The sequence below is a fragment of the Calypte anna genome, chromosome 1, assembly GCF_003957555.1.
Source record: "Calypte anna isolate BGI_N300 chromosome 1, bCalAnn1_v1.p, whole genome shotgun sequence".
Taxonomy (NCBI): domain Eukaryota; kingdom Metazoa; phylum Chordata; class Aves; order Apodiformes; family Trochilidae; genus Calypte; species Calypte anna.
In genome coordinates, this window is record NC_044244.1 from 58741856 (window position 1) to 58754469 (window position 12614).

Sequence of the window (12614 nt, forward strand, 5' to 3'; positions counted from 1 at the left end):
TCTCCCTCCCCTTCGACCCCGCTTTAAACCCAAGCAAGCGACCGACTGTCCAAACGATGATGCTCACGCTGAGCCACTGACAAAGAAAAAGGCAAGTCACCCATTCCTGAAACCTGGATAACCGGCTGCTTGTAAGCAGGAGGTCTCTTAAGCTGTTGAACTTTTCTGTCCTGTGCTGATGCTGTTGTGAGACTGCTGACCTAAAAGCCATCTCTTCTGGATTTCCGAGCTGGCCAGATTGAAAGAGATTAATGGACTGATGAAACAGCCGTAGCTTTCAGGTCTCTTCAGGGAGGGATATATCCCTTCAGCCACCGTCACTCGGGTGCTTGTGGTGTGGGGAGCAGGACACCTTTGGGTAGGTGGGTTGCTGGCTCACTCCTGTTGGAGGTGGAAGGCTGTGTGTCTCCTCCGCAGAGAAGAGGCAGATGAGACTCCAGAACTGTCTCCAGGGCAGAACTTTGTAGCTCTCTCAGCATCCCTCCGCAGCGTGGATGTGAGCCACAGGAGTTGGGGATGTTTGAGGCAGCCTCTGCCAAGTGACACCTAGCAGCTGCTCCAGAGGTTTTGCGTGGTCTCACACTAAAGGGCTTTGCCTGTTGTGAAGATGTCCATGGTGTTTCTGTGAAGCTGAGGTATGGCTGCTGGAAGGTTACTGCTGTATGCTGGCCTCTCTTTAGCTCTGTGTGCCCTGGGCATGCTGGCTGTGGCAATTTGCTCTGACCATTGGTACGAAACTGATGCCAGGAAGCACAGAGAGAGGTGCAAGAGCATCACCACTAAGAGAAATGACCCTGGCTTCATTTATAACTCCAACAACAACCTGCCTCTCAGGGCCAGCAGGTCTAGGTTGGACCGCTGGGAAGGGAAACTCCTCTTGGCAAGGAACAGGAGGCAGATCTTCGCTATGAGCGCAGTCGACGAGTGCAACAGACAGTACAACTCAACCAACATGGGGCTCTGGAGGAAATGCCACCGACAAGGATTTGACCAAGAGCTGGAGGAGCTGATTGCCAAAGGTAAGAGCTGTTTTTTTACCAAGTGAACATGCCAGGCCTTCTTGAGCTGAGCAGAGGCTGAGCAGAACCATTTGGGCTCACAGATGGGAGCTGGCAGCTCTAGCCAAGTACCTCTCCTTGTGATGTGTGAACTGGCCTGGCTGGGCATTGCTTCCCAAACCATTGCCAAGGCAGTTTCCCACTGGATCACTACTGCTGAGGCATGGGGCTTGGGAGCAAGAAGGCAGTAGGGGTAAGAGTAGATACACCCCAGAATGTCTCTGTCTCTAAGCTTAATATAGTCTGCCCATCACCATGGTATTATTATTTTCTACATGCAATAAAAAGTGTTAATAATGCAGATATTATGATTTTTTTTTATGGTTTTTTTTTTCCCTGGTGATTCAGGCAAAGTGCATATTATTTTACTGGAGGCTACAGATGCTTTTATTCAATCATTCCCCTATGGAATGCCCTATCAGTCCCAAATGACACCATTTACAGTGCTCACATGTAGCCTTTTTCTATCCTCAAATGGAGAGTAAACAAAGAGAAATGCTGAAGACCAGGAGAAAACCCAGCTTGCTGTTTACATTGAACTATGTTTTGGAATATTTTCAGTGTCTCCAAACATTACATGAATACATTAGGAGTGTTAGGAAGGAATAATTTTCTCTTGGGGTGGAGATGCATCTGGTTGCCTGTAGCATTTTTTTGCTATGATTTTTCTGGTATTTTGCTCCATTTCCTTCTTTTTTCTCCCAAGATATTGGTTCAAGGTGCTGGTCAGTTTGCTCCAATGCTTCTTTAATCTTTATAGAAAGGGGAGATATGCATAAAACCCAGCCCAAACATCCTGTCTAGAAAAGATGTATGTTTTTGAAGGATGATGAGGGCTTCATTAACGGATGACAGCATCTCTGCTACCCACAGCACAATTACTCCATACAGTAAAATAACATTTGCCTCCCTCAGATGATTCTCCAGCGGTTCATTTCCATATCAGTGAAATCATTGCTTCTTACACTCTCCAATCTTTAAGAATACTTGTTTTCTAAGTGTGTTCTCTGTCCTAAACTCCCTTGATAGCCTCCGTTGATTCCCTTTTCTGACACGGCAAGCAGAATTATGGCTTAAAGCTAATTATTCACGAGGGGTATATTCGTGTTTCCCAGTGTATACATCTTGTTCTGCACATTTTAAAAGTGAGCAGCAGAGGTGAGCGGCAATGTATTGACTTGCACATAGACAGTACAAACAGGTGGTGCAGCAGGGAATGTAGATCTCTAGTTGGAATCCTGTTTGTGTCACTAGCGACCCTTAATGTCTAGTTGATGTTTAACGACCTAGATGAAATGATTTGGTGGCTTCAGTTCCATTTGTGATGGACAAGTGAACATGTCCAAAGCCTGTCAGCATCCTGGCACCTTACTGCTGGTTTCAGTGCCGAGGGAGGGATTCCTCCTCTCTGCTGAAGTGAGGGTGCAGACGTGCTGGGCTGGCTGTGGAGAGCTGGATTGCTCTGCCATGTGCACTCACTGTGCTCAGGGCATAAACAAAGAAATTCACCTTGACAGTGGTTGAACATGTCACTAGGACTCATGTTTGGGAAATGGAGTTTCAGTTATTAGAGAGATTTTTCATTCTCAAATCAGTGAGCATCATTCTTCTTTCACTGCTTGCCTTGTCCTGGGTGTAGGAATGTCTCTTTTTTTCTGCCAAAAACTGCTGAAATTGCCTAGCACTGGGCAATGAGTAAGGGCAGCTCTGCTAAGTGTTAACCATAGAGAAATGTGGTTAAGTGAAGGAGAAAATAGCCTTCAAACCATCTGGCTGTAATTTGTGTGTGTCCATGGGTATGTATGATGAGTGTGTGAATGAGTATGTGTATGTGTGGTGAACTAACTCTAAATATACAGCATTCAGCTGGTAGTGAGGGATTCCTGGGCTCAGGTACAGTGTGAATTCCTGCACACAGACTCCTGCTGGACATATGTGTTTGCAGATGGCCAGATAGCCACTTCACAGAGTCGCCTCCTCAAGGTCAGAAGTGCAGATAGTGCACACACAGGAGGTACGTGCAAATACCACTCTGTGGGACTCATTGCCTTCTTTAAACGTTTTTGGTACACATTTAGCAAACTTCATTTTACATTGAGAGAAATGTAAAAGGAAGGAGACTCATAATAATGAATATCAACATCATCATTTGTTTGATGATCTTTTTGGGTAAGATTTTACCTATACTGTAACTCTCAGCCATGACAAAGAATCACACACGTTAGCACTAATGCTATAGAGCTGTATTCCTTTGGCACCTTGGTAATAAAACAAAGAAAAGCAAGGATAATGGCAATTCAAGAAAATAAAGGGTTTGACTTTTTCAGAAATAAAACTGGACATATTACAGGATTGCTTGTCCACTTTATATTTTGTTAGATGAATGAGAACTTGCTTGTTTAATACTAATACTCTCCCCTTACAAAAAAGTAATATAAAATGCTTATCTGTTAAAAATCCTTGTGTGCTGGAAGCTCTGTAGTAGAAGGAGACAGCTTTACATGGGTAGTCAACCAGTGCCCCTGTTCCCACCTAAGGCCATCTACTAGCCTGTTTCTTTGCAATCCTCAGCTATATGATGAAAGTGGAAGGAGCACATTTGCTGTTGCTGTTCCCTGTTGAGAACACCTATGAGTTCAAAATGAAGCAGGAATTCTAGGTTCCTCCTGACAGCACCACCTTGCTTTTCTAGTTTGTCTTCCATGGCAGATGCTCATCTGGAGTTAGGGGTTTCAGGGGTATGTGCCTGGGCAAAGCAAGCCTTGTGCAGATGTGAAAAGCTTCAGTTGTTCTCTGCCTGTAGTAATCAAATACCCTGATTGGGGTAGATATTCCTGCACAGATGAAATTTCTCTCTATAAAATTTGAGCTTCGGGGCAAATACCACATAAAAGAGGATGTTATTGGTACATTGCCTTTTACTCTCCTTCCTCTGCCAGCTGTTAATTCAATCTAGCTCACCTCTCCCGGAGATGAACAAACTAATGCAGGTTCTGGCCCTAAATATTGTGTGTAATGCTATATGTACCTGAATGGAAATCATATTAGGATTGGTGCTTTGGTTTGAGCTTTTTTTTTAATTTATTTTTTCCCCAGATATACAGGGTCTTCACTGAGACATTTGTTTTGAGACAGATCCTACATTATTCCTTAGGCAAGACTTCCAGCATTGAGAATAGTAGGTTTGTCTATCAAAGGGTAACAAAAAATGGTCATTAAATGCCTAACTAGCTTTGCAAACACCCTGGAGTTATTCTGCTTATGAACTCTCCTGAAATAAATATAAGCTGTAGGCAATGGCTTGTGGCAGGATGAGACCCTGCGGTACTCAGCAGTATTCTTATTCCAGTGGTTTTAAAAAAGAGTCCTGTTTCTGAAGATGCTGGGTCACTTCTGTAATTCTAGTCTGTATTTATTACTGTTACTTTCTGGCAAATAAAACCTTTATGTTGGATTTGACTATTTGTTACTTCGGATTCCGTATGGATACATATAACAGACACTAATGCATATATAAAATAGTTGGACCTATTTATATGTCTCCTATCACTTTTTTTTATGTTCCCACAGAAGCCAGATTCATATTTCAAAGTAATACAATTCGATAAATAGGCAATAAATTAAAACTCAGGGAGAGGCAGGCAGATGTCAGAGACCAAAATCCTGAAGAATATTCTAAAGCTGCATCAAAATGAAGCAATTAATTTGTTCTCCTTGTCATCATGAATAAAAAAAAAAAAATCAAACTAGAAACAAGAGAAATTATAGTCAATAAAGAAAGTTTTAGAGGTGAACGTGCAAACCCAAGTCCCAGTCTTGCTAAATTACCTGAATAATCTGTATTCCTGTGTACAGGGTACATGGGCTGAGGGAAAGCATTCTTGTAAAGAAGGACCAACCAAAAAGAAAGAGTTTACAAAGCTGGTCCTCTGATTCTGCTTTCAAAGCTGGTCAAGTCATCTAGAATTTTGAGACCAGAGTTTTATTCCTGATACCTAAAGACTTGCATAGTCAGGGAATGCTGGGCTCTGGGCTTGTTCAGCACAATAATCTAAGTTTCATCTGATTTTTAGGTGTCTGTCCAGACTCCTCAGTAAACTAAATAGCCCTGCTGCTTAAGACCCTTTTAAATATTGCATTCCCTGTATTCTGCTAGATCCAGTGTTTACCTGTTAACCACTGAGTTTCCAGCAAAAGTACCATTCTCTCACCCTACTAAAAATCCCAGTGGACTGACCACTGCCACCACTGAGCAGGCAGAGATCTGAAATACAGGTACGTGTCCATTAGTGGCCAGAGGAAGGCAAAGTCTCTGTCCTGCTTTGGCAACCTCCAGCTCACAATTCCTTGTATGTGACCCAGAAAAAAATCTGGAAGCCACAGAGTTTGCATCTTATGGCAGTGTTGTTCAGGAGCTTTCCTGCACTAGTCAGAGGAAACTAGAGAGGGAAAAAAGGCATTACATCATTTAATTACTAAGGTACAATGAAGTAGATGAAGAAGTCACACAATAACCAGACACTATTCCATTTAGACAATTACTGCTCAGAGGACCTTTCAGCTTGCTTTTGGAAGGCTGCCAGTTAAACCTGTATGGATGGGGCTCTGCTGCCTGCCATTGGAATCCAATTCTATTAAAAAAAAAAAAATCACAGTGACCTTATTATTTCAGTTCCCCTTTTACCTTCCCTCTTCACCCAAGGTCAGTGGAAGTCACAGTAAACCCAATTTTTAAAACATTTTATTGTGAGTAGATTTAGCCCATTGGAAAAAAAAAAACCAACCCAAGTAGTTCCTGTGCAGCCTACCTCAACCCCAAATAATATGCAGGATTTCTGGAATGAAAACATTTCCTGTTTTGTTTGTCAGATGCATGGCACAACTGAGAAAGAAAGGCTTAATAGGACTGCTCTGGCCGTCACTAGGTATTATTTATACACAGTTGGAAAAGCCTGAAGAAAGGCTACTTGCAGCTATCTTTAGAAGTCAAGAGATTTATTTCCATAAAACTACTTCCAATACCTTGCCATGCAGCAGATTTGACTTTTAAAATGCAATGGTTTTGCTGGGTAAATTAGGACAGCCATTTTTCCTGTTTCCCTTTTACATTAAAGAATCCAAAAGCTTTGTTTAAAATGTATGTTTGAAACCCAACTGTTCTCCAAACGCACTCAATATAAAAAGGACTGTATTGAAGACTTGATTCTGATCCTAGTGAAGTCAATAGTAATGTTTTATTGAATGTGGTGATGCAGCAAGTTCAGGCCTTTAGTGTTTCCTCTGAGGTTAAAATTGTCCCTGGATAGAAAGGCCAATGCAAGATCTGTGGAGGGATGTAGAGAAATTTAAATAGCAGGCAAATTTTGAGTTGAAACTAAGGCCAACCAGGTATTTAGCCTTCACCTTTTTCGATGCTGTAATTGTTCTTAGTCTATTGATGCAGATTGGAAGTCAAATAACTGCATGTTTCTGAGATACAGCAAAGACATCCACTTGTTCAGAGCTTTTCTGAAATCATCTAATGGATGAAATCACTGGAGCTTCATGCATGTGAATTCCAGGAGGATTTGGCCCATCATATTTTAAATAAGCAATTTTAATATTTTAATTGCATCAAACTTAAATAGCAATTCATTAAAAAGTATCTTTCCCACAACTAATGAGAACCTGACACGTTCCTCCGACACATCTGAGATAATTAGTTTGATAATATATATCTGCTAAAAATACTAAGAACATGTATGTAATTGAACAGTGCTGCAAATGCCTTTAATTATGCTGCTTTAAAGGGCAAATTTCAATCAAGCTGTTGGCTTTCAAGCAAAAATGCCGGTGAGTACAAATGGAAATTTTGCCTGAGTAAAAATGACAGGATCATGCCCTTCTCAAGAGAAACTGATATTTGCAGAGCTGCCTGCAGGACTGCAGGCTTTATTTCTGTTCATTCCATTGAGCATCCAAATCCTTTTGAGAAATCTCAGCATTTTTATCCTCTCTGCTTAAAAACTTTTTTAAATTGTGGAGGAAAGATTTAATATGAGTGCAGATGTGTTCTGTTTACTGTGAACATAAAAATACAAGAAATTAGTTCACTTAAATTGGGATGGAACAATCTGAACTATTTTGTCAACTGCAGCAATAAAAATCCATATTAATATTTCTTTTATTCATTAAAATTCTTTTTGTGCATTCAGAATAACTCCAAGAGTGGAATGGCTTCATTAACCATTGCAGAGCCAGTAAATGAGGAAGAAGAAATTATGTTTTGTAGGTCCTGCAAAAATAATGACAATCATTTATAATGTAAGTTGCTTAATGGCTCATTGCTAACAAAGTGGTGCTGGAACACTTGAGTACATGTTCACTTCTTTATGAGCAAAAGAAAAAACCCAAGATGGTGTTTCTTACTTTTTTAAGGTATAAATAAATGAAGAATGTGGATTCTGGAATTCAAGTGCCCTTAACAGACCATTCAGGATAGAATCCACTTAGAAGAGAAGAATATAAACTAACATATTTTCTCTGCAGGAGAGAAATCAGACTGTAAAATGGAAATTTCCCCATTTTCTTTCTCATAAAGCCTAATTCTTCCATAAATAAATATTCAGAACTGCCCAGCTGAGCCTGCTGAAGTCATAATGCTTTGCAGATAATGACCAAAATAAATGGAAGAAAGGCAGTATTGCAGGTAGGGCAGGGTTTACAAAGCCAGGATTCAGTCCAAGCTCTGCCATAGCCTTCCTTCATGACCTGAGGCAAGTGACTTAATCTCTCATCCCTCAGCTCAGTACCAGTGTAATAGGGATTTCATTCATTATTATTAATGCCAGTTAGGAGTTCTACCACAGGATTTATGATCCTTAGCCATGGATCAGAAAACATGGATCAGAAAAATGTCACCATCCTTCTGACAGGTTGCTGCACTTTAAATATTGGAGAGTAATGCAGCTTTATGAGAGGGTACAGGGAGACAACGAGGTGATTATGTTCAACGTGACTGGTGGTGGTCTGAAAACTCTGGCAGGGTAACCACATTTCTGTAAGCACCACGAAATGTGGGATTCCTACAAGAGTTGTAAAGAAGGATAATGAATCAGAGGTGCAGGTGTTTACCAAGATGGTCTTCCAAAGACTGATGGATGGCACCAGAAAAATCATGGGTCATGTCTGCCTGAAAAATTAATAAGTAGGTAGGTGATGGGGATTGACCTCTTTGGTTGGCTGTAGGAAGAAGTTGACATTTCCTTAATGAAGACAAGTAGATTACACTAATGAGATGGATATTAACACATCTGGGAAGAGAAATGACGTGATGAGAGTGATGTGTTAGAAAAATTATATTTCTAGCAGCATCCTGAATGGAGACATCGAGGGCAAGATCACATTTGTAAAGGTCAGAAAAAGAAATATTGTAGTAATAAAGGTATCAGATAATGAGAGCCTAGATGGAAAAAAAATATGCAAACCTTAGACATCCCCTGGATCTATTGATGTAGTGAGACACATGAGATAATTGCTCCAATTGTTGTCTAAGAACAACAAGGAAAGTAAGTGTTGGCTGTGGTGTGACCAAGACGGAAAGCTGCACTGAGCTGGCGGGGGAACTCCAGGTGCCATTTGTATCTGGCATCTTCAGAGTGGCTGGTGATTAAAGGTAGGAGAGAAAAGGACACAGTGTTTAGAGAGGAAGATGTTTTAAGAGGAAAGAATTTTTTAGGATGAGAATATTCTAATAGTGAAGAAATGGAATGGTACTTGCATTATGAGAGTAAAGTGACAGAGGGTTTTGAGGTCAAGGAGGATAGAGAATGAGAGGACTGACCCTGTACTCAGCCCTGGTGAGGCCACACCTCAAGTCCTGTGTCCAGTTCTGGGCCCCTCAGTTTAGGAAGGAGATTGAGGTCCTGGAGCGGGTCCAAAGGAGGGCAACCAGGCTGGTGAAGGGACTTCAGCACAGACCCTATGAGGAGAGGCTGAGGGAGCTGGGGGTGTTCAGCCTGGAGAAGAGGAGGCTCAGGGGAGACCTCATCACTCTCTACAACTCCCTGAAAGGAGGGTGTAGCCAGGGGGGGTTGGTCTCTTTTCCCAGACGACTCTCAGCAAGACAAGAGGGCACGGTCTCAAGTTGTGCCAGGGGAAGTTTAGGTTGGATATTAGAAAGAATTTCTTCACGGAGAGGGTGATCAGACATTGGAATAGGCTGCCCAGGGAAGTAGTGTATTCTCCATCCCTGGAGATATTTAAAAACAGAATGTGGCACTCAGTGCCATGGTCTGGTAACCACAGCAGTAGTGGATCAAGTGTTGGACTTGATGATCTCTGAGGTCCCTTCCAACCCAGCCAATTCTATGATTCTATGAGTCTATGACAAGAACAGCCATAAAGGAGATAGTATAAGGTAAGACTGGCTTGACGGCAAATGAAAGAAACGAAGGAAGAGATCTGCACAAGTTTTTTATCTGTGGGAGAGAAGACTGAGAAAGGAGTTGTTGGAGAACAGGAAATAAGAAGGAAAAAGGAAAAGCTACTGGAAGAGGAAGATCATAGTTCGTAATTTTTTCTTGTGGAAAAACTGAGTGAAATCCTGTGTACCAGCTGAAGGGGAGGCTGGAGGAGGCAGGAAGGTCTGAATAATGAGCCAAATGTGGGAAAGAAGTGACTGTGACTGTAGGACAGATTTAACTGAGCTGAGCTGGAGTAGGAGGTCTAGGAAAAGAGCAGAACTGAATGGGGGAACAATGAGTTTAGAGTGGAGAGGATTAGGCAGACAGCAAGGTTCCCTTTAGAAATTCTGTGCTCCCTGAGACATAGCAGAGAGCATCAGATACAGGTCAGCTGGGATTTGGGATGGCGAGGCAGGAGCAGGTAGGGGGAGGCAGAGGAAAAGGTTTATGAATTAAAGTGCAGCATGGATAACATCAGCAGGCGGAGAAAGGAAAGAAATGATAAAGAGAGTGATAAAGGACTGAGAGTAGGCAAGAATTCCTTAATATTGATGATCTGAGGTGACAGAAAGGCTAAGCAAGCTTACTGTGAAGGTGGTGGCTCATGGTTGTTGCAGAAAGACATTATAAAAGAAGCTTCTTAAAAGTATTTCTAGACTTTCTAATAGGACAAAACAATTACACTAATTTTACTGGGTAACAAGGGCTATTTGGAAAGATTTTTCTGCTTATATATGAATTTATGATGCTTGTTTCTGTGTCTCCATTAGTAAGTATATATATTTGAATATGCAAAAAAGCCTTTATAATGTAGAAAGTTTTTCTTTCCAACCAGTGGTCATTTAATGACATAAATATTAGAACAGAAACAAACAATCAGAAGAAAAACCCCACAATTCTTCAATTACATGATAAAGGTGTAAATTAAAATCACTAATGTGACTTAGAAGGGGTGATGCTAATTTATGGTACCTGATGATCCAATTGCATTGCTCTGTCTTAGGTGGTTCCCATTGAGACAGTATCTGAGTATTGTGCTTCTTGATCTTTTTACCATAAAGGATTCCTGAAGAGTGTAATTATTCCTGTCTTACCCAGAGGACAGCTGCCTAGCAATGCAAACATCCTGCAGGGAAAAGTTCATGTTGGAAAGAAATTTTTGGTGGTAGTCCCTAGCTCCCTAACTGCATGAGCTGGTGTTTTGTGTTAAATTTTATCCATTTTCTCTTCAACATCCCTAAAGATTATCTAGTTCTGCTCATATGGTATTCCATAATAGCTAAAGAGATAGTAAGGTGTGTTACACTGATCAGAGAGACAAAGGAGCCACCTAACAGGAACAAGGGGAATAGAAAAACTCACCTAACTAAATGGACTCAAATTGGGAAGTTGGATAATTTCCATCTCAGACTTCTGAAAGATGTGATATGTGACTTTGCAAGTCCAGTAAAAAGGATTTTCAATAAATCTGTCTAATTAGGATGGTACATTAGGAATGAAAAATAGCAAATCTATATTTAAAGAAAGGAGAAAAAGTTGTCTGGGCCACAGTGGACCTTTTAGTTTGATCATAATAATACCAAGTAGAGTTTAAAGTAAGTTCTAAAGGAAAGATTAATTAAATGCACAGGGGTAATGAAATAAACATAGAACATATGGTTTTGTATTCGAAGTGTGCCAAACTACCCTGATATATTTTGCTAGGAAGGTAACTGAGTTTTGAGACAAGGAAATGTCTTAGACCTAAGTTACCATGATTTTGGTACAGGCTTTTATATTCTGCCCCTAAGTGAATAGTTTTTAACAATGTTAAAGTAATTAATGCACAATTTATGGTGTGTTTAAAAAACTGACTAATGAAAAGCAAAAAGTGCTGAGAAAGGGAGTATCAAGATGAAGGTCAACAGGAGAGTTCCTGGAGTAGGGGAATACCTTATTGAATAAGGTAATAAATGGTATTGGAGCAGGGTCTGTAAAAGGGGAGGTGAGAGCTCTCATTGAGCTGAACACAGAGGAGTGAGCTTAAGACACTGGCAAGAGAAAGAAGGACTGGAATATTATAAGGATGTTATGGACTTGGTGTTGAGGACTTGGTAATAGGAAAGAGGTGAAATTTCTTTTCAGTGTGGAATGAATGTTTTGGCCCTGGAGGACATGTTGACATTTTATTTACCCTCTCTAGTGCACACTGGAATTCTGGTCCTCCACACATTCCATCTATAGAAAGGTTGGGGCTCAGACAGCTTCCTCCATGTCCAGCTTCCCCCATGTCCAGGTACTGTAGCAGGTTTCTTTTCAAAGTAGGAAAGGTGTATAGTTGACTTTCACCCCTCCTGTAGTCAGTATGTGACTGCAGAGCATACCTCAGTGAGGAGAGGCACAAAGGGCTTCGCAAGGGTGAACGTATCTTCAAGTGCAGAGAGACAGTGGCAACTCCTGGGAGAAAGTCAGATCTGATTGAAGAATGGAGCTGGTCAGATACTTCAACCAGGGAAATGTTAAAGTTGTGGGCAAGGTGTTATTCAAGCCTTCTCTGTTACAATCTTTGCTATTTTTTTTTCAAGCACTTCTGAGAAAGATGGACTTGAACTGAAGCAGATCCACAGTGGGGTTACTAGTGTGAGGAGAGAAATTGGAAATCTATTTTAGAAATAGAATTTTTATCCAGAGGAATTGGAGTTAAACACAGGAGAGGAGGAAGATGTGTTTCTTTCATGGTCCTCACTGTGAGTGAGGGCCATGAATATATGTAGGCTGGAAACTGCTGAAGTGGGGCTTCAGGAGGAGTGATGAGGGCACAGCACCTGTAACAGGTTTTAGGGATGAAGATGGATGTATTTAGTAAGAGAGATTATATGATATACTTGCCTGCTATGCCAGAAAAATGAACACTGTCCTTTCTATTGCTGTGCCCTTGTGAAACATGCCATAGGACTGTGAAGGATTAATTTATTATTACTATTAATTCCTCTTTTTCTTCCCCTAAGGAAGAGCATATTCAGCTCTGTATCAAGCAAGACCTGATGGAAGGAGTGTTTGTCACCAAGTTGTCTGATACCAGCTGCAGGTGTCTGGTGAGAGGGAAGGGACCTAAGACAAATCCAGCTGCACC

At 41.1% G+C, this 12614-nt stretch overlaps 1 protein-coding gene across 1 annotated transcript in view; it reads left to right on the top strand.

The window, feature by feature from the left end:
- Positions 1-637: 637 nt before the first annotated feature.
- TMEM178B (transmembrane protein 178B) overlaps positions 638-12614 on the top strand; it is a 218000-nt gene continuing 206023 nt past the window's right edge. The window contains exon 1 of the mRNA XM_030462484.1: positions 638-1019. Within this exon, the coding sequence (XP_030318344.1) occupies positions 638-1019 (382 nt within the window). The remainder of the gene's footprint in view (positions 1020-12614) is intronic.